Raw genomic sequence first — 22,278 nt, forward strand, 5'->3', positions numbered from 1 at the left:
GTGTCTCAGTGGATTGAGCACAGTCCCTTGGACCAAGAGGTCCTGGGTTCAATTCCTGGTCAGAGCACATGCCTGGGTTGCAATTTCTATCCCCAGTAGGGGGCATGCAGGAGGCAGCCAATGGATGTCTCTCTCTCTCATCAATGTTTCTATCTCTCTCTCTCTCTGAAATCAATAAAAATATATATTTTTTAAAGGGCTTGAAGATGTTAAGTGGTGGCTTCTAAGAAAGTGAAGATACGAAAAGCCCTAGAGCTTTATCTATAAAAGAAAAAAATGTTAGGAACCTGCAAACTGTTTAAGAGGAAAAATACTATATAATATTATTTTTCCTTCCTTCAGGAGGAATGAATCATTTTCACCCTTCAAACAAAAATATGGTATAGGTAGTTGAAATAATTGTAATTAAATGTTAAATTGTAAATATTCTTAATAAATTAAAAACCAACCTACCCGCATTGTCTTCTTTCTGGCTCAATCTGTTTCCCCTTCAGGTAATCCTAGGATAGGGGCTCCTTTTCAGATGCCCAGTTTTTCATGTCGATCTTCTACCTCCCTGTGGCAACAATATTTTCTAATTAAAAGAGTCCTTTTGTGCCACAGGGAGGATTTCTGATGATATAACAAATACAAAAATTGTCACAGCTCATCATGAAGCCAACTTAGTTTTGAGATTCTTCAAGAAAGAAATTGGACTCCTTATCTTATTTTTCAAGAGAGAAATCTGTTTTTATTTTCTTAAACTGCATTTTTTTTAAAACCTAAACTTTCACTTATTTTTTTAAAAAGTACTGCTTTCATATTGAATTGTATGCAAATTCTTATATCATTCATCTGCCTTTTCAACTAATGTCTAAACACAATTTTGTTGATCACAAAAGTTTTCTTGATAATTTATTTTACCTGGTTAAATACCAAAGTTCTGTTCCCAATGATCAGAAGGGGGAAGGGGAAAGCTACTAGGCGCCTTTCAGTCAATGTTTGTTCATAAAGATTAGTAATTCTACTTGCATTACATAACATAATGTTAATTATGCTTAAAAGAACATTGGGGAAAAAGGGTCAGCAGGAAATGTAGAGAAACAGCAATTACTTTCCTCTCGCTGGTAAGATTATGGGTCATTTTCACTGATTATTCTTTGCAATATGTACTTCTCAAATTTTCTAATGAGCATGCATTTGCTTTCATTGTAGGAAAAAAAAAACTTAGGTGTAAGCAAGAATGATTAAAACCTAATGTGATTTTAACATGATAATTTCAGTATCACAGTATGGTTTTGATATATTTTAGATGACCACATTTATGTTTTCTGGATGACTACATTTTTATATTTTAAATAACTCTAAGGTATTCAATATTTAGCATGTAAACAAAAAAATTTAAGATTTTACAATGATGGTTCTTTTTTACGTATTTTACCAAAAATATTTTTATTGATTTCAGAGGAGGAGGAGGAGGGAGAGAGAAAAACATCAGTCCGAAGGCTGACACTCTATCCACTGAGCCAAATCAGCTAGGGCTTAGGTATTTCTTTAAAATATGTTTTAATTGATTTCAGAGAGAGAGAGAGAGTAGAAAAAGAGAAACATCAATGATGACAAAGGATCATTGATCAGCTGCCTCCTGCACGCCCCCTACTGGGGACCTAGCCCAAAAACCCAGGCATATGCCCTGACCTGGAATCAAACCATGACCTCCTGTTTCATAGGTCGACATTCAACCACTAAGCCACACCAGCTGGGCTAGATGGTTCATGCTTAGACTGCAATATAAATCAAAACTCAATTTGTTTCAGTCTGTAGTTCATAACAGCTATCCTATATAATAAAAGGCTACTATGCAAATCGACCAAATGGCAGAACGACTGGTCGCTATGACGCGCACTGACCATCGGGGGGCAGACACTTAACGCAGGAGCTGCCCCCTGGTGGTCATTGTGCTCCCACAGGCGGAGCGCCGCTCAGCCAGAAACCAGGCTCACGGCTGTTGAGTGCAGCGGCAGTGGCAGCACTAAGCCATCAGTCAGACATACCCCAAGGGCTCCCGGACTGCAAGAGGGCTCAGGCCGGGCTGAGGGAACACCCCTCCAGTGTACAATACACTACATTACATACCATATTTGAAAAACTTTAAAAATATGATTTCTGTCTTCAAGGGACTTACATGCTCACTTTGAAAACAAAAGGAGTATGTACACAAGAACAGTATAAGAAAGTAAGTGATCAGCCCTAGCCGGTTTGGCTCAGTGGACAGAGCGCTGGCCTGTGCAGACTAAAGGGTAGCAGGTTTGATTCTGGTCAAGGGCACATACCTCGATGGTCTAACAGAAGATCAGGAAAGGAAGTATTTAACGTAGGCCACAATCACTGTGGAAAGTTTCATGTTGTTGGGCCTTAAAGACTGGTTAATACCTGAGCACATTCTTGAGAGAAAACTATTTGACCAAAAGCTAAAAAGCATAAATACAGTCCATGCCAGGGGCAGTAAGAAAAACAGCAAGAATACAGTGTTTCAGTAGATAAGAAGGCCAGATTAAGAAGGAGCTATTTCTGGACGATTCTGTGGGTCACTGAATTTGGCAGAGGAGTGGCCTTTGAAATCTGATAAACAAAGAGCTTCAGGAGAATGATAAATGTAGTTGCCAAACAGTTAAGCTAAGAAAGGAATGATAAGCAAAAAGTACAGACTGGAGGTACAAAGCATTCATGTGTTTTTTAACAAGTGGAAGTGAAAGAAAAGAGAAAGATATACAGAGAAGTAAACAAATGCTCTGTTTTAACGTATCAAAGACCTTTTCCATATTTGAAGGCACATGGATAGGTGTTAATGAAGTTAAGAGAACACTTATGGAGCACTTACTACATCATAAGCACTATGTTTTATTTATTTATTTTTTATTTTTTTAATATATTTTATTGATTTTTTACAGAGAAGAAGGAAGAGGGACAGAGAGTTAGAAACATCAATGAGAGAGATCGATCAGCTGCCTCCTGCACGCCCCCCACTGGGGATGTGCCCGCAACCAAGGTACATGCCCCTGACCGGAATCGAACCTGGGACCCTTGAGTCCGCAAGCCGACGCTCTATCCACTGAGCCAAACCGGTTCGGCAAGCACTGTGTTTTATATGTTTATTTTATGTAATCCTCACAGCACTGATGTCCTATGTTATGACAGTGAAACAGACTCTGAAGAGATTACATACTTATTTGGATAAGTGATATTTATTACATACTTATTTGGATAAGTGATAAAGTGGAAATCTTAAACCAGGACTAACCAAGCCAGCTAATATTCTTCCCTTTCCTACTGATGAGAGCTACTTAAAAGACTAAAAAGAAAAAAAAGAAAACAGCTCAGGAATAGTCTTCCAACATTTTCTGACTACTCTTTGGCTTCTTCATGTTCCTGGAAATGTAAACATTCCCTAAGGTTAATTCCTTAATTCTGTGTCCTTGGTTCTCGATCAAAGAGAGAAAATATAGAATTTAAGTATCTTCTCCCCTGGCGAAATCTCTCAAATACCTTTCGCCCTGGAGATTTCATTTATTTCCATGGCTTCAATGAGAATGATTCCCAAATCAGTTGCTCCCTGGCCTTTCTTTACTAAGCTCCAGTTGTACTAGACAGCTTCCACTTGCCCCTCCCGATCTAGTCTCCACCTTTCTTCACTCTGCTGACTGTCCCAGGAGGCTGACTTCATCAACAGAACTCCCCTGGGTTCAGACTGGGTTTGGTCAATGGAGCTCTTGAAAGGGGACTGATTAGAGGGATGAAGGGGAATAAAATTAATGTTCCTTAACCCCTAGAGTGCCGGGGAGCGTGAATCGCGCTCCTCCTGTCTTTCGCTAAAAGTGCCGGGAGTGCTATTGTGCTCCTCCTGCAGTGTCACTATTAGATGCTAGTAGTTCACTCTTTATTGACAGATGGCACCTAAGTGCAGATTACTTATGATGCCAAATGTTTGTAGTTCTAAAATTGACCACTGGCATTTATCTGCCTGATTTTTTACAGGTACTACGATTTTATGAGGTTTACTCAGATTTTGTAGCCCTAAAGCTTTAAAATGGTGTCCAGTTCTATGTCTGCTTTTATTAGTGATGATGATATTGCTAAATATGTCAATTCTTGCTGTGAAGATGACGATTTTGTGGAAGATATTGGAGAAGGGTGTCCCTCTATTTTAACATTATATGCTTTGTTCAAATTTTTTTTCTACTAGTATTTTATAATACAATCAGCAAACAATATATGTCAAAGATGAAAACAAATGTAGTAAAGGTTTCCTTAAGTTTTTGAATATGTAACTTCATTTACTTGCAATTCATAATTTTTTTCCTAAACTACTGTAAAATCAGCAAAAATGCCTTGGAAATTTTAGCATAGTTCCTACGATATTAATTGGCACTCAAAGGGTTAAATTATCCTAATTTGAATATGCCATCTCTTTTGTGATGGGATCCTGACTATCCATTTGTCAGGATCCTAGCTTTAAATACCTAAATATGTCCCCATAGGTGCTCTGCTTCAACTCAAAATCAACACGCCTATTACCAAACTTACCTGTTTCCTGAAACAGTCTTCCCTTCCTCAGATCCATACACGATACCATCACTATCACTTAGTGAGTAATATCTTAACTAAGCCTCTCTTTGTAATCTGTCATGTCTCGTTAGACTTTATATAGTAATATAGCCTATATATGCCCCTTCTGTTCCTATTACTTCTAACCTTGTTTTAATATTTCTCAAGTTATCCCTTGACTCAAATGCTAGCCTTTCTGCCTCATTTTTCCCCTACCACTCAAAATTTTTCAAATATTTCTGCATTTTATATACCAAGAATTAATGACTAACTCTTGGGTTCAAATCACAATCTAGTCACAACTCGTAATGGAACCTCCTGTCAAATGTCTTATTTACTCAGTATCACCTAAACAAACCTTGAGCCCTAGCCAGTTTGGCTCAGTGGATAGAGCATCAGCCTGGGCACTAAAGGGTCCTGGGTTTGATTCCAGTCAAGTGCATGTATCTCAGTTGCAGGCTCCTCCCTGGCCCAGGCCCTAGTTCAAGCACGTGCAGGAGGCAACCAATCAATATGTTTCTCTGTATTTTCCTCTCTCTTCCACTCTCTCTAAATAAAAATCAATGGGAAAATGACCTCCGGTGAGGATTAAAAAATAAAAAAATAAACCTTGAACTTTAATATTCCACCCACTTATTAAAGACATTTCCCTTAGTCTAAAATGCTTTTCGCCTACTTCCTACCTGTCCATCCAAATCCTACCGATTGTCCTTCTTCGCTTTCTCTAAAACATTCCCTAAACCTGTAAATTGAACTTTTCTCTGAAACATGCTGAAAACAGTGCCTTTGCACATAAAAAATGCAAAGTACTTATTAATATATTCTTATAAATTTAAGTGCAAGATGAAGAGGCAGAAAGCCTAAACAGCTCAATCTTCTCGGACAAGTCTTAAAAGATTTCTATCAAAACTTATCTATTATTGCCAAATTTGGCCAGGAGCTTCATCCTGATGCACCAAGGTTACAGATTCAATCCCCAGTCAGGGCACATACAAGAATCAGCCAGTGAATGCAAAAATAAGTGGAACAACACCTCTCTCTCTCTCTCTCTGTCTCTCTCTCTCTCTTAAATCAATAAATAAAAATTTAAAAAGCTATCTATTATTAATTGCACTGGCATAAACTTATTACTTTTAAAATAGTAATCTGTAACAACCTTTTAAAATTTAGTCATATAATATTCATATATTTTGAGTAAACATAAAAACTGCATTTTCCAATCTTAGTATGGAATTCAAGAGGTTCCTCTCCACCCCCAACTCACCCCATCAGTCTCAGGAAGAGCCTCCAGAGCTGGTAGAGCCTACAGCCCCTGACAGAGGTATTCCCTGCCTGCCATTCAAGGCCACCTTCAGCCAGACTGCACGGCTAGTCTTCAAAGGCTCTTCATGATTACTAACCCTAAGCTCTCATCAAAAAACAATTTATAGATTTACATGAATATGCCTATTTTTAAAGTTTCAAAACATATCTGATTTTCCCTATAAATTTTAAGAGACGATTACAATTACATATAAACTCTGTGAGGAAAATGTAGACTTTTAGTCTATAATTACACCTAACAAAATTAGAAATCATTTTATTCACAAAATAATAAAAATGGCTAAATATGTATCATTACATGATTATAGTACTCCTGCATGGATGTCATCATGAACACTGTTTCTTGTGTGGATACATACATATGGATATATAGGAATAAAAGAAGGAAAACTTATTGTAAACATGCAGAGAACTGACATACAGATCAATTAGTATAATTACGAACATTTTTAAATTTATGTATTTTTATTGATTTCAGAAAGGGAGAGAGAGAGAAAATCAATGATGAGAGAGAATCATTGATTGGCTGCCTCCACTGGGGAGTGAGCCCACAATCCAGGCTGTGCCCTGACCGGGAATCAAACCATGACCTCCTTGTTCATAGGTCGACGCTCAACCACTGAGCCACACCAGGCTAATTATGAACATTTTTAAATGTATATAAACCTAAGTTGTAATTATAGGAACATTTCAGGAAGTGTTCCCTAGATGTACAAAAGGAAATCTTGTCTGTATGAATCTCATTTCCACCAATTCCCCAAATAAAAACTGATATAACTATTTTATAAATATTCCTTTGCTTTTCTTCCCACTCAGTTTCTCCAAAATTTACAGGTATCTGGAATTTAAGTGAAAACTTTATACCATGAGAAATGAGCTTGATCCTACTCCACTACTCAAAAGGAAACATGCATTAGGACAAATCATAACAACCTTCATTCATTTTATATACGTTCTAGATGTTAGATGTCAGGAGAATGAAAATTTAGTCAGATTTTAACGCATTTGAAAATGCATTTGATTCTTTAAATAAAAACAAAATTAAGCTCTGATGAAACTATTCTAAACTAATCTATATATACTAACCTTCCTTATAAAGTTATTAAAAATCCATGAGATATAGTATTGTCAAATAAGTCAGTATATCATAGACTCACTCCATGGTCTGCATGCCTTATGATGAATAAATACAAGTTTCAAATTGTTGTGATTATAGATGTATGTGCCAGCAGTTTTCAGTATGAATTTGGCATTGCCTTTTTAAAATAATTATATCTGAATTCTAAGTTTTACAGTGTTGTTCTGTAAAGAGAGACAAGAATAATTATACTATACTAACCTTTATTTTTAGAAGTAATAAAGCAAGCATAGATTTCATTAAAAATCCACAAGCTAGTATGTAATTAAAAATTAAGATGAACCCTAACCAGTTTGGTTTATTGGACAGAGCGTCGGCCTATGGACTGAAGGGTCTTGGGTTCAATTCTGATCAAGGGCACATACCTTGGTTGCAAGCTAGATCTCCGGCCCCGAACTCAGGGTGCATGCGGGAGGCAACCAGACAATGTGTCTCTCTCACATCAATGTTTTTCTCTATCTCTGTCTCTCCTCCCTCCCACTCTCTCTAAAAATCAATGGAAAAAATATCCTCGAGTGAGGATTAACAAAACAAAAAAAAAATTTTAAGATGAACTTCTCAGTACACTTAGACTATTTAGAATAATGTGAGTTATTTACTAACATTTCCTTTTAGTATTAAAATAAATAAATCTAAAAAATGTTATCAAGTGTTCAAAAACCACTTTTAAAATATCATAAAAATAGCTATTACTTTACCCAGACTTTGTATATCCTCCTTTCTAATATCACAATCACTCATATCTCTGCCTTGCAAATGATGTAATCACCCTCAGAGTTCAAGACTAAGAAAATCAAATCCTTTAAGTGGATTATATTTGCTTCCTATTTGGAATTGTTGTTATCTAAGTAATTTAAATTAATGAAGCCCTGGCCACCAACTGTACAACCAATAAGATTTGGCCAACGTGCTCTGGTATTTTAATGTGATAAATATTTTGTGATAAAACAATGTTCTACTGATGCAAACTTGGCACTGTAGTTTTCATTTTTTGTAATTTCTAATTTGCTACTAAAATCATAGCCTTCCTTACGCTTTTGAATGTTTTACAGAAATTTCACACAAGTTCTACTTCTTTCATTCAACTTTACCTATCAGACTTTTTGTTCTTGTACTATTAGTTTTCTGTTTAGTTATGCTCCTATAATAAAATCAGTTTCAACAGCTACTTCATCATGCATAATACTGTTAGCTGTTCTTGCTTATTGTTTTCCTCAAGAAGAAAATTCATCTCTGCTACTAGACTTCTACCTTCGGAATGGAAAACTCTCCAAACTCTCAGAAAAACACATGTATCTTCCTGCCACTTGCATTATCTATCATAACAAGTACCAGCACAGACTACAGTCACCACGCCCATCTAAAATGTTTGCAACCTGTTTTGAAAATAAATTGGTCACCAAGTCACCTGGGGTTTACTGGCATTGTTGTTGCCATCGCTCTGAAGCTCTGAAGAGCAAGGGAACTTCCAATCCCTCAGCTCAACAACAAATAAGGCTGGAGGAAGAAGAGCTTTCAGCTGGAAGAAGCTAGTAGTGCTACACAGTGCTCCTGGGCCTCCGCAAGCGGAAAGACGTCCAACTCTCACCGTGTTTAGTCATGAGACTTTGCTACATTTATCGGAATTTATCGAAATGCTTATGAATTCTTACTAGGATTGTACACCAAGCATAAGGATTCTTTTTCACCATTAATAGCTAAAGATAAATTTTAATGTTTATTATTATAAAAGGGTCATTGCAATCCTTCTGGTAAAATACTCTTACTTTCTTTATAGTCAATGGCAAAAATTAAAAGGTTTCCCCAAGAATTATACACACTAACCCCCAATTAAACTTACAGTTATCTCACCACAGACAAACTAAAACACCACAATTTCTAAGACTTAAAGGGAAGAGGAATCAGATAGATTACTGCAAAGATACTCTGACCTATGAAAAAAGGAATCATACTGCTCCATCAATACTGATTCAAAGAAACTTTTAATCTGTTACAGAATGAGAATACCCTATTCATTTTTAAATTTAAAAAAGTTACCTTCATATACTAGCCTACTGACCTCTAATATAAGTAAATAACTAGTCAACTTTTGTACTTCCAAAAAAATTTATAAAAATAATTATTGGGGGCCTGTAATTTTGTCCTTAGGGTCCATGATACAAGACTCTGATATACCTCAAAAAATTATAATAGAGAACTCCGTATGTCCATATAAATTTCCTTAAACAAGAGATGTTTCACTGCTTTCCAATCTATACTAAATAGCATTAAAAGGAGGAGTTTTGGGGATATTATTCATCTGGCAATAGCAACGATGACACAAAATGATAAAGTTATAAATAATAAACATTTGATGAGATGTCTACCTGTTTCCACATTCTCGGTCTCAACTTCTTGTTCTTCTGCCACATCTTGCATCATATAAGTCTCATCATCATAAACCAGAACCTGGGCTGCATAGCCCTGCTCTAATCTGGCACTCGGAACTGGCTCCACAATCACTGCTGGATAGTCAGAAACCTTTTCACCTTCCTACAAGAGCAAATTTAAAAAACAATCAACCTTTTTATTCACAAATGCTGGATTCACTTATAAAGCCTTGAGTTCCTAGAGTCTCAAGGAATCCACACAATGAGTTTAATGTAGTATAAATATGAATGTAAAAAAAAAAAACACAAAACAACAAACAAACAAAAAAAAACCCAAGAGATGCAAAGGGTTAACTTTAATAATCTGTCCAAGTCGTAAGAGGTGAAACTTAGACTAATACACATTTTAAATAATCAGGGCTTTAGAATTAAGATGGCAAATTAAAAACATGCATATAATTTCACTCTCATGAAAGTAGTAAAAGACTTTTAGACAACTGTGTAAGGAGAAGAGATAAAAGCTACAAAGGAGAAGAGATAAGAGCAACAAAACCTTGGAAGACTGAAAGTGGATGGGTGGGTATTATTAAGTGGTTTAGTGGACCCAGGAAAGCCAAATCACAGCCTCGCAGCAGAGCCAGCTGAGAAACAGCAGAGACACTGGAGACCCATAGAAGGCAAAAATCTCAATTAATTCTGGAAATAATTAATTTCAGCAGCAGGTGGTAGAAAAAGAGGAGGCTCCTCAAACAAGGAAGATCCCATTAAGCCTGTTTGAAAAGCACTTCGTTCGGTTCCTAGACACACTCCCTTCTCCACAATGCTTAGTAACAGCCCTCCCCACCAGAGCAGAAGATTGGAGAGGAAGAAACAAGAGTACTTTGAGATCTATTAGGCACATTTGCTAGTATCAGTACTGTACCAAAACCCGTTTCCAGTCAGCATTTTAGTCCTCAACTGTTAATCAAGTATTACTAGTTGTCTAAGACAGAATATACACATACATGCACACACATATATATTAATATTCTTCAGAGATATTATATCCATAAAACAAGAACAGAATACAATAAATAAATAACATTTAAAAATAAAGAGTTCTTAGAATTAAAAACACAATAGCCAAAATGAAAAGACAGAGGCTTGGGAGATAAAACTGAGGCAGTCTTCCAAGAACCAGAGAAAAAAGATAAAGCACTAGAAAATAGGACAGAAAAGAGAACAATATTAGAGGACAGTCCAGGAGGCCGATATTTGAATAAAAGGAATTACAGAAAAAAGAATATGGAGAGAGAGAAGGGGTGGTTGGAAAGAAATCAAAGAATTAATAGAGATTTTTCTAGAGCTGAAAAACCTAAAGCTGCCCATTTGAAAGGACCTACCAAGTAATTAGTACAAAAAATTAAGGGAGACCTATACTGAGGCACACCATTGTGAAGTATTGTAATACCGGGGGCAAAAAGAAGATTCTACGAGCTTCTGGAAAGAAAATACAAGTCTCACACACACAGACTTGAGACTCAGTTCAGTCTTCTCAACCCTAATACTGGAAGGAAGATGACAATGGAACCATTTCTTCAAAGTTATAAAGGAAAATTATTTCCAACCTAAATTCTTCACCCAGCCAAACCATCTATGAAAGCCTTTTCTCAGACAGGAAAGAGCTCACATTTACCTTCCCTGCATTCTTTCTCAAGAAGCAATGGAAAGTATTTTCTGTATTTTAAAAAAGAGTACATTTGGCCCTAACTGGTTTGGCTCAGTGGATAGAGCATCGGCCTGCGGACTCAAGGGTCCCAGGTTCAATTCCAGTCAAGGGCATGTACCTTGGTTGCGGGCACATCCAGGGGGGTGTGCAGGAGGCAGCTGATTGATGTTTCTCTCTCATCAATGTTTCTAACTCTCTATCCCTTTTCCTTCCTCTCTGTAAAAAAAAAAAATCAATAAAATATTTTTTTTTTAAAAGAGTAAATTTGTAATTTAACCAAAAAAAAAAGATGACTTAGGATACAGAACATGCAGGAAATCAAAGCTGGCAGAGGGATGACAGTGATCTTCAAGGAGGCCTGGGAAAAGAGGTTCCAGCATGCAGCTGTGCACTGGACTTAAAAGGCAACCAGTCCGGACTGCAGCAATAGGACTCCCGAGACAGCACGTCAAACTGCCATCTCCAAGATAAACACTGACGTTTCTAAGCACAGGACGTCCAGATAACCCTATTCCAGATTTTCATTCATAACAAGCTTGCCTTGATGGACACACTCACCCCACCTTGCCTTGCCACCTGCATCAGCTGCAAACACTCTTTTCACCTCTCAGTGTGTTCTGCTTTGATACTCTCCTAAGTGCTGAAAGAAGACCACAAAGAGCGTAGAAATAAAAACTAAAGAGCAGCACTTTTTCCATGGGAACATAGGCCTGCTGAACAAACATGTAACACAGGGTCCCTACTGTAGCCCAGACTGATTCCCGACCAAGCTGGACCTATGTGTCCAAGAACTAACTCGTGACACCACTTACTGATTGCCTGAGTAGAAGCTCTTGAAAGTCAGTGAACCTGCTGCCAACTAGTCAGCCCTCTTCCTGGAAGCCTTCATCTAACTGTGGAAATGCTGTCCTTTCCTATTGAAGTTAGCCTGGTACACACTATTCATTTTCCAAAGTAAACAATATGTCATTTAGGAACATATACACAGACAATAATACTATAAAGAAAATAACACATAAGTCAAGATAATGGCACCTCTGGGGACAGACAGGGTAGAATAGGAGAAAGGGACACTCTTAGTATTCCAAAATACTAGTGATTTCTATTTTTTCACCTGAGTGATAGGTAATATGTATTCTTTCTATTATTCTTAGGCTGAAACATATATATTTTATACACTCTTCACTTTGTATCAAACATTTCACAAAAAAATCCTATATAATAAAAGCCTAATATGCTAAGTGTCTGGTCGTCCATTCAACCAATCAAAGCATAATATACTAATGACTAGAGGCCCGCTGCACGAAATTCGTGCACTGGGGAGGGGGGGTGTCCCTCAGCCCAGCCTGCACCCTCTCACAATCCGGGACTGCTGGCTTCCAACCACTCACCTGCCTGCCTGCCTGCCTGATTGCTCCTAACCGCTTCTGCCTGCCAGCCTGATCACCCCCTAACCACTCCCCTGCCAGCCTGAGCAATGCCTAACTGCTCCCCTGCCGGCCCGATTGCCCCCAACTGCCCTCCCCTGCTGGCCCGGTCGCCCCCCAACTGCCCTCCCCTGCTGGCCATCTTGTGGCAAGCCATCTTTTGACCACATGGGGGCGGCCATCTTGTGTGAGGGTATGATGGTCAATTTGCATATTACCTCTTTATTATATAGGATATGTTAAGGCTGCTCAACAGCTCACAGTGACGTGCACTAACCACCAGGGGCCAGAGAGTCGACCAGTCAACCAGTCACTATGATGTGCACTGACCACCAGGGGGCAGATGCTCCAACTGGTAGGTTAGCTTGCTGCTGGGGTCCGGCTGATCGAGACTGAGCAAGACAGGCCAGACATGCCCTGGAGCCCTCCTGCGTCCCTCCCCGGCCCCGATTGTGCACTGGTGGGGTCCCTCGGCCTGGCCTGTGCCCTCTCACAATCCAGGACCCCTCAGGGGATGTCGGAGATCAAGTTTCAGCCCGATCCTGCGGGCCAGGCCAAGGGACCCCACTGATGCACAAATTTGTACACGAATTCATGCACCAGGCCTCTAGTTTCTAAATAAATTACAAAACAAGGTTACAGCAAATTAAAAAGAGAAAGTACATGCTGGCCCGGTTGGTGGGGCTAAGTGGTTGAGTGTCGACCCATGAACCAGCAGGTCATGTTTCAATTCCTGGTCAAGGCACGTGTCTGGGTTGTGGGCTCGATCCCCAGTAGGGGCCGTGTAGGGGGCGGCCGGTCAATGATTATCTCTCATCACTGAAGTTTCTATCCCTCTCTTCCTCTCCCTGAAATCAATAAAAACATATTTTTTTGAAAGTACATGCTGAATAGTAACATTACATTTCCTACTCTGTATAAGGTGAAAAATACAAGTCCAATGTTTTACCATTAAAAAATATTCTTTCCCTGACCGGTTTGGCTCAGTGGATAAAGCGTCGGCCTGCGGACTCAAGGGTCCCGGGTTCGATTCCAGTCAAGGGCATGTACCTTGGTTGCAGGCACATCCCCAGTTGGGGGTGTGCAGGAGGCAGGTGATCAATGTTTCTCTCTCATCGATGTTTCTAACTCTCTATCCCTCTCCCTTCCTCTCTGTAAAAAAATCAATAAAATATATATATTAAAAAATATATATTCTTTCCCACAAATTGAATATAGTAACAGTTGAATCACCATGCCTCTTGCTCAGCTTTATAACCACAGCCTACAGGCAGCACCACCCAGCTGGAAGATAGCAGTTAATGAGGAGCATGGGATACGTAATACTGGAAGGAAGATGACATGAGGTCTCCACTCATTGGAAACTCAGAAAACAGCATCATAAGTAGCAGCTGAACTAGTATTAACCCAAGCAGTGAATATTTTATTTAAATATAATCCAAGGGATTTATAACTTCTTTCATTCCTCTGAAATCGAACAGCATATTTAATAGTAAGGTTAATTTGAGATTAATTTATAAGTAAACTACCCATCCCCACCCTACCAGTAGAAAATAAGTCAAATTTTCTGAAACATGAAGTACTTGAGGACTAGAATTCTGTAGAAGGCCAATACTTTCTTCCCCACCAATTAGGATTCTGGACCGACTCTTCTCTCTGTTTTGTTTTAATGTTTCAATGGTTCTTTCCATTTAGGTATAAAAAGCACACACAAAAAATTTTTTAATTCAGCCTGACAGGGTAGTTCAGTTGGTTGGAACCTTTTTCTGTACATCAATTTCGATTTGTGGTCATGGCACATACAGGAAGCAACCAATCAATGTTTCTCTCTCACATCAATGTTTCTCTCACCATCTCTCCCTCCTTGAACTCCAGATCTTTACTCCTTATCCCTCCTGTATATACCTCTAAAAAAGACAATCTAATTCCCTGACTCATTTTGTACATATATCTGTAATCTGGATTCCACCACCTCATTGAAACTATTCACTCAAAATGTCACTAGGGATCAAATTCTATTTCAGTTTTCACCCTTCTCCGCCATTCTGCCGACTACACACTGGCCATTATCTCATTTCTTTTTAAATGAAGTGGTTTCAGGAACCACTTCTTTTTCTAGAAACCACTTTACGTTTAAGCATCTCCTCTGACTCTTCTTCCATCTCCAGTGATTCAGACCTAGCCAACTTGCTAAGGTTCAGTCTTCAGCATCTCCATTCTTTTTACTCTACACTACCATCCCAGGCAAGCCTACCCATTCTTATGGTTTCGGATAGCACCTCTATGCTGATGATTACTATATATTTGCTTTAGACTCTGACCCATTTCCCAAACTCCAGAACCAACTTTTAAACTACCAACTTAACATCACTACAGGAATATTCAGCCGATACTTCAAGCTTAACATGTCTAACTGGGAACAAATTATCAACATCTCTCCCTATTCCCCCACCCTGTGTTTTTCCTCTAAACCTCAGTTTCTTCATATTTAAAAAAGAGGTTATAATACTATTCTTAAAGTCCCTTGAAAATTAAATATGCACAAATTAGTGACAGCTATTTTTACATTGTAACAATAGCATTCAAACATACTATACTTGCCCTGACATTGGAGGGCATCTTTTCACATTACAATCAGAATTCTTTGTGCAAAAAGCTTTCATGATTCCCCATTTGTCTAAAAGGTAAGTTTAACTACTAAACAATGGTTTTTAACATTCTTTGAAATATAACCCTCAATTCACTTATTAAAGCTTGAATTGTGTATCCCAAAAGATGGTGAAGTCCTAACCATCAGTACTTGTGAATCTGAGCTAATTTGAAAATAAGGCCTTTGGCCCAGCTAGCATGGCTCAGTGGTTGAGCGTTGACCTATGAACCAGGATGTCACAGTATGATTCCCAGTCAGGGCACATGGCCGAATTGCAACTCAATCCCCAGAGTGGGGCATGCAGGAGGCAGCCAATCAATGATTCTCATCATTGATGTTTCTATCTCATTGATTTTCTAATTGTTCTATTAATTACCAAGAGAGAAATGCAGCAATCTCCAATTAATACTGTGGATTTATCTACTTTGTTTCTTCTTTCAGTTTTGTCAGTTTATGCTTGATGTATTTTGAAGCTCTAACACTGAGTGCATATACATTTAGGGTTGTTAAGTCTTCTTGACAAAATGGTCCTTTTATCACTTATGAAATGTCTTGTTTATCTCTGGTAATAATCTTATCCTGAAAGCACTTTAGCCTTTTTATGATTAAATTTACATAGTACATCTATTTCTAAAGTTTTACTTTTAAGCTGTGTTAATACTCAAAATGAATTTCTTGTATGAAACATAAATTGGTTTGACTTCTTTTTAAACCCAATCTGACAATATCTACGTTTAATTTGGACGGTTTAGAATATTTATAATTATCGATAAAACAGGATTGAAATCTACCATCCTGATCTTGTTCAGTATTTGATTTATTCTTTGTTCCTTTTATTCTGTCTTCTTTTGAACTGAATATTTTAGTAACCATCTTAATTCAAATATTAGCTTATTATGTATATTTGATTTTTAGTGATTCTCTAGATTTTATAATATGCTTAACTTACCGAGTTTATCTACAAATATTACTTTATGTATAACAAGCTTTCAGTAGTATTCTTCCAATTCCCTCCTCCCACCCTTTGTTCTGCTATTGTCAAACATTTCCTTCACATTGTAAACCCTAGCATATACTGTTCATATTTTTGTTATAAAAAATGTTTTAAAAATTAAAAACTGATTTTAAAAAATATTTTATATTTACCCATACATTAGGTATTTCTCCAGTGCTTTTCATTCCTTTATGTATATCTCAGCTTCCATTTGGTATACTTAAGTTTTATTTACCTTCTCCTAAAGAACTTCTTTTAATATTTCTGATAACACAAGCTCCCTGGTGATAAATTCTCTCAGCTTGTTGGTCTGAAAAAAAGCTTCATCGGAAGGACATTTTCACTGAATATATAATGGTAGGTTGACAAGTTTTAGTCTTTCAGCATTTTAAAGAAATCACTATCTTCTGACTTGCATAGTTTCAGTCAAGATATCTATGGTCATTATCTTTGTTCTTCTGTATGTAAGGAATCGTTCTCTGGGTACTTTTAAGATTTTCTTTCTGAAACTGGCTCTTAGCAATTTTATGATAATGTGCCTCAGTGCCTACTTGCTCCTGTTGGGATTTAAAATTCTCAGATTTTTTTTTTTATATTTATTGATTTCAGAGAGGAAGGGAGAGGGAGAGATAGAAACATTAATGATGAGAGAGAATCAGATTGGATGCCTCCTGCACACCCCCTACTGGGGATCGAGCCCACAACCCAGGTATCTGCCCTTGACTGGAATTGAGCCCGGGACCCTTAGGTCCCCAGGTGGATGCTCTATCCACTGAGCCAAACCAGCTAGGGCAATATTCTCAGATCTTTAAGTTTATAATTTTCATCAAATTTGGAAAATTTTATGGCCATTATTTCTTCATATTTTTTTGTTGTTGTCCTCTCATTTCATTCTGGAATTCAGATTACATAAACCTGATATTGTCCTACAGATAAGCAAGTCTGTTTTTTGTTTGTTTGGTTGGTTAGTGATTCTCTAAATTTTATAATATGCTTAACTTACCAAGTTTATCTACAAATAACATTACTTTATGTATAACATAACAAGCTTTCAATAGTATTCTTCCAATTGAGAGAGCATGTGCCCTTGACCGGAATCGAACCTGGGACCCTTCAGTGCGCAGGCTGACACTGTATCCACTGAGCCAAACCGGCTAGGGCCATAATGTAGTTTCTATTGCTCTCTTCAAATTCACTGGTCCTTTTGTTTGAAGTACCTAATCTATTTTTAATCCTATTCAGTGAATTTTTCTTTTCAGATAATATTTCATTTCTGGAAGTTTTATTTGGTTCTGTTATGTCTTTTATACCTCTCCTCTGAGATTCATGTTTTAACTTCTTTTAAATTCTTACTAAAGTTATTATTTTAATTCTTTTATTAAATTTATTGGGGTAATATTGGTTAGTAAGATTACATAGGTTTCAATTGCAGATTTCTATGATACATAATCTGTATATTGCATTGTGTGCCCACCACCCAAAGTTAAATTATCTTCCGTCACCATATATTTGGCCACAATGGAAAACTGCATGGCGGTTCCTCAAAAAACTTATAATAAAGTTACCATATGACCCAACAATCCTTCTTCTAGGTATCTAACTGAAAAACTTCTTTTAACTTCCTGATCATATTTATAACAGCTGTTCTGAAGTCTTATCTGTTAATTTCATCATCCCTATCTTGTTTGTTGTCATTAACCGTTTTTTCTCTCCAAGTTATAGATTTTATGCCAGCTCCTTTGCATTTAACATGGTTGGGTGATGAATATGCAGATTTTATGAAGTTGGGTTCTACTTTTGTTGTCTTATTTTAATATCTTAATAATGTTTACTAGGACAGATACTTATGGATAAACTTTCAAGGCCTGTTTTTAAACTTTTAAGGCAAGTTTGGAGTACCCTTTGTTGTAGAGCTGATTTAGCCTGACCATAAGGCATGACTTCTAGAGTCTCTCATCAATGTCCTGGGTTCTCTACTCTACTCTGATTGACACTCTAGTTTCTCTCACCACTGAGTGACCTCTATAGATTTTTCAGTATTTCCCTGAGTTTACACATATTCTGGTCATTTTTTGCCTGGCTTCACAGAACTTCATACTACACCTGGGCAGCTCACTCAGCTAAAGGCCAGGGCAGAGTTCTCATCTTCTTTCTCTGATACCCTGCCCCTGAAATTAGTTGTGTTAGCCTCTCCAAATTCCAAATTTTGTTTCCTCAATTCAGTGAGACTGTCACACTCTGCTTGGATCCTTCCTCCCACACTGTGGTCCAGAAAGTGCTCCAAGCAATAAGGCAGTACAATCAGACCTTCTCTTCTCTCAGAAAGCACAGTCCTGCACTGTCCGAGATCTAAGTGTCTTAGTTCTTGCAGACTGCTATTACAAAATACCATACACTGGTATTTTAAACAGCAGAACTTTATTGCTCACAGATGTGGAGGCTGGAAGTCCAAGTTCAGGGGGCCAGCATGACACTTCTGGGTCACAGACTTATTATTATATCCCCACATAGCAGAAGAAGCAGAGATCTTTGGAGCCTTTTATTAAGAGCACTAATCCCATTCATAAGGATTCCTCCCTGATGACCTAATCACTGCCTAAAGGCCCTACCTCCTAATACTATCACCATTCAGGGTTAGGATTCAACATATGAATTTTGGAAAGACATAAACATTCAGACCATAGCACCAATGTTTCAAAAACAGTGATTTCATATGTTTTGTTCACTTTGTTCATTGGTAGAAGTACAATCTGGCCTCTTATTCCATCACAATATGAAGTGAAAAAATGCCCAGTCCCACCCTGGCTGGTATGGTTCAATGGTTGAAGCGTCAACCCACGCACCCAAGAGTCACAGGTTCAATTCCCAGTCAAGGGCACATACCTGGACTGAAGGTTCAAGCCCTGACCTGGGTCAAGGCGCATGTGGGAGGCAACTAATTGATGTGTCTCACCTTGATGTCTCTCTCTCCTTCTCTCTCTCTCCCCCTCCCCGCAAAACCCCCACCCCAGCCCCACCTTCCATTCTCTCTAGAAATCAATGGAAAAAATATCCTCAGTGCTTGGGTGAGGATTAAAAAAAAAAGTCCAATCCTGTTTAGAACCAGATGCCCACTAGACTTTGTATTCACTGTGGTTTTAGAATTATATTTAAATCTTTTTCCCCCCCACATTAATCCTCTATTTCTGTGAAACCTATTTCTGCATGCTCACTCTCCCATGCAATCATTAGATTTAAATAATCAATTTTCCCCAAAGTTGCCCTAACATTTGATGAAGATGGAATTAAATATATAAATTAATTGAAGGAAATGGATGTCATCCACAACAGTGACCTTCCCATCTCTCCTATCCCAGTACAAAGTATAGCTCTTTGTTTATTAGTCTTCTTTCATGTACTTCAGTATCAATAATTTTCCTCAAACAAGTCCCATATATCTTTTATACTTATTCCTCAACATTTTATATTTTTGATTAATTTTCTGAAAGGGATCTTATTATCCATGATCTTTTATAACTAATTATAGTCCTTACAAAAGTAAGCTAAATATTTTTGTGTTAATTTTGTAGCTGCCAAAGTTTTATTAGCTCTAATGAGTTTCCATGGATTCCCTCTGGTTTTCCCAGGTAGCTATTCATATTACCTACAAATAATAATTTGGTCTCCTTTATAATATTTGTATCTTTTTTGCCTGCTTGCAGAAAAATATTAAATAATAATGGTACTACCAACTTTAAGGAAAATAATTTAGTACTTCACCATTAAACAGGATTCTGGCTGTTGATTTGTAAAAGTTATTTTTTATAATGTTAAGAAAGTATACACCTATACTTATACTATTAAGAGTTTTTATCAGGAGTGGATATAGAATTTCATAAAATCCCATTTCATTAAGTATTTTATTCCTACTAATATATCATATGTTATATGTCATATTAGTATGGAGATACAGTAATAGTTTTCTCAACATTGAATTATCCTTGTATATCCACATCCTATTTAGTAACTGGATTTTTAATATATAATTGCATTTTGTATATTTATTACTATTTTTTATGATTTTTACATCTACACTTATAAGTTTAATTGTAATTTACTTTTGTGGTATCTTTGTCAGAACAGGATTATCCTAACTTTATAAAATGTACTACTTTTAAAATAAGAAATAAAGTTATAAAAATAAAGCCTAAACATGTATTAATAAGTCTCTAAATGCCTACCACTTTTGTTTGGCCAACTACTGACTATTTTTCAAATTTTATTTTTCAATTATAGTTGACATACAATATTATATTAGTTTCAGGTATACAATACAGTACCCACCACTTTTTATACATTTATTTTTTCTTCAGGTTTTACAGTTACGATTATAAAATTTTGAAGGTCATTTTTTCCACCCACCCTATATTTTACAGTATGGATATTATATACTACTATATATTATAGATATACTCGTGAAAAATTGCTTGTAAGATAAAAATGTATCTTTCAGCCCTAGCCAGCTTTGCTCAGTGGATAGCGTCTGCCTGAAGGGTCTCGTCAAGGGTTCGATTCCAGTCAAAGGCACATGCCCAGGTTATGGACTCCATCCCTCTATCTCTCTCTCTCCCTCTCCCTTCCTGTCTGAAATCAATAAAAATATATTTCTAAAAAAATTTTATCTTTCAAATGTCACTATCTCCAAAACTCCCTTTGTAAAATGAGAATATTTTCCAGGTATTAATGGCTTTTCTTTCTTCCTGGTATTCTCTTTCCCCAGATGTTTCTATTGCCCAATCCCTTATTTTATTTAAGTCTAACTAAAATACCACCTCTTCTGAGAAGCCTTCCCTGACCACCCCAATTAACATATCCTCTACCACCTCTCCATCTCTAGTCCTGATTTATTTTCACAGCCATTCTGAAGTATTTTATCCCTAATGCCTAGAAAATTACTTGACACAGGTAAGTGGTCAGTTAATATTTGTTGAAGAAAACATTCCCCAAGAATAGTTTACCCCACTCTGGTGTAATACTACTTAATATGCTTGTGACCACCCTGTAAGGCTACCACATAAATCATTAGTCAAAAATACCTTGGTAAAATGACTATATTTATCAGATTCTCTCTTTCATAATTAGTTCTCTAAGCCAAGAACACCTGGAATTCCATGTAAAGGAAGAAAAATATGAGTCTTGCTTATATTTATATGGAAATAAACTATTGTATTCTTTTCCATAGTGACGGTACCCAATCAGCACAAGGTAAATATATTCTGCCTATTGTTGTCGGCATCTCCCTTCATAGGGTTCAATACCAACAGAGAAAAACTATTAATACAAAGAGAAAGCTCTTGAAGAAGCAGCAATAAATGGTTTGGGTGATATGGATGGAAGTCCCCTAGGCCCCTGATCTCTGGTGAATCACACCTGAAAGTGATCCTACAGAAAGTAAATCTTCAAGGAAGAAGTAGACATTGATCACAAGAATAAAGTACGTTCTGTAGCTGTGGCTTCTCTTAATGGACTTTGAACCAGTTTTAGATTCCTATACGACAGGAGCATCTGAGTTACCAAGTCCATTGAGAACCAAGGAAAAGTAGTAAACTTCGCTTTATCTCCTTCCCACTGAATTTGCACATCGCTATCTTGGAAGACTGACAGACACCAAGCAAGTCACCAGGCAAGCAAGAAAAAGAACCCAGATTGCAGAACACACAGCCTGATGCCCTAACTTGTTTCTCAGTCATGTCACTATACCACTATGCTGGTACCGAGTACCAATAACAGCAATATCTTTCACAGACTATAGAGAAAACAGATTTTCTAAATATAGTAAACTCTCTATTTTCCCACCTCATGTCTGACCAAATATTTGTCCATCACTGTGACAGCATTATTGTATTTTAATTTAGCTCCTTCCCATTGGTGGTAAAAAAAAGCCAGGCCCTGGAAATTCATGTATCTCTGGTACTATTATTTTTCTATTCCCGTCTCTGATTCTTTAATGTCATCAATAACATGAAAATAACCCAAAACGCTAATAATGTAAAAAATTCTACATGTATAAAATTTCAAAACCTAAATTTTTCTGATTTACAAATTA

The 22,278-nt window shown here is 37.2% G+C and overlaps 1 protein-coding gene across 5 annotated transcripts in view; it reads right to left on the reverse strand.

The window, feature by feature from the left end:
* The window catches only part of ELF2 (E74 like ETS transcription factor 2), a 93,550-nt gene that overhangs the window by 47,067 nt on the left and 24,205 nt on the right, over window positions 1-22,278 (reverse strand). For 3 of the 5 annotated variants that reach the window (XM_070415187.1, XM_070415185.1, XM_070415186.1), the window contains exon 4: window positions 9,412-9,577. The exons of 1 other annotated variant lie outside the window; for it this stretch is intronic. In XM_070415187.1, coding sequence (XP_070271288.1) covers window positions 9,412-9,577 — 166 coding nt within the window. Of the gene's footprint in view, window positions 1-453; window positions 557-9,411; window positions 9,578-22,278 lie in introns of those variants that run through there. One more of the 5 variants, XM_070415190.1, reaches the window with a different exon arrangement.

Source organism: Myotis yumanensis, unplaced genomic scaffold, assembly GCF_028538775.1.
Source record: "Myotis yumanensis isolate MYYU_CA2020_CCGP unplaced genomic scaffold, mMyoYum1.0.hap1 SCAF_5, whole genome shotgun sequence".
Taxonomy (NCBI): Eukaryota; Metazoa; Chordata; class Mammalia; order Chiroptera; family Vespertilionidae; genus Myotis; species Myotis yumanensis.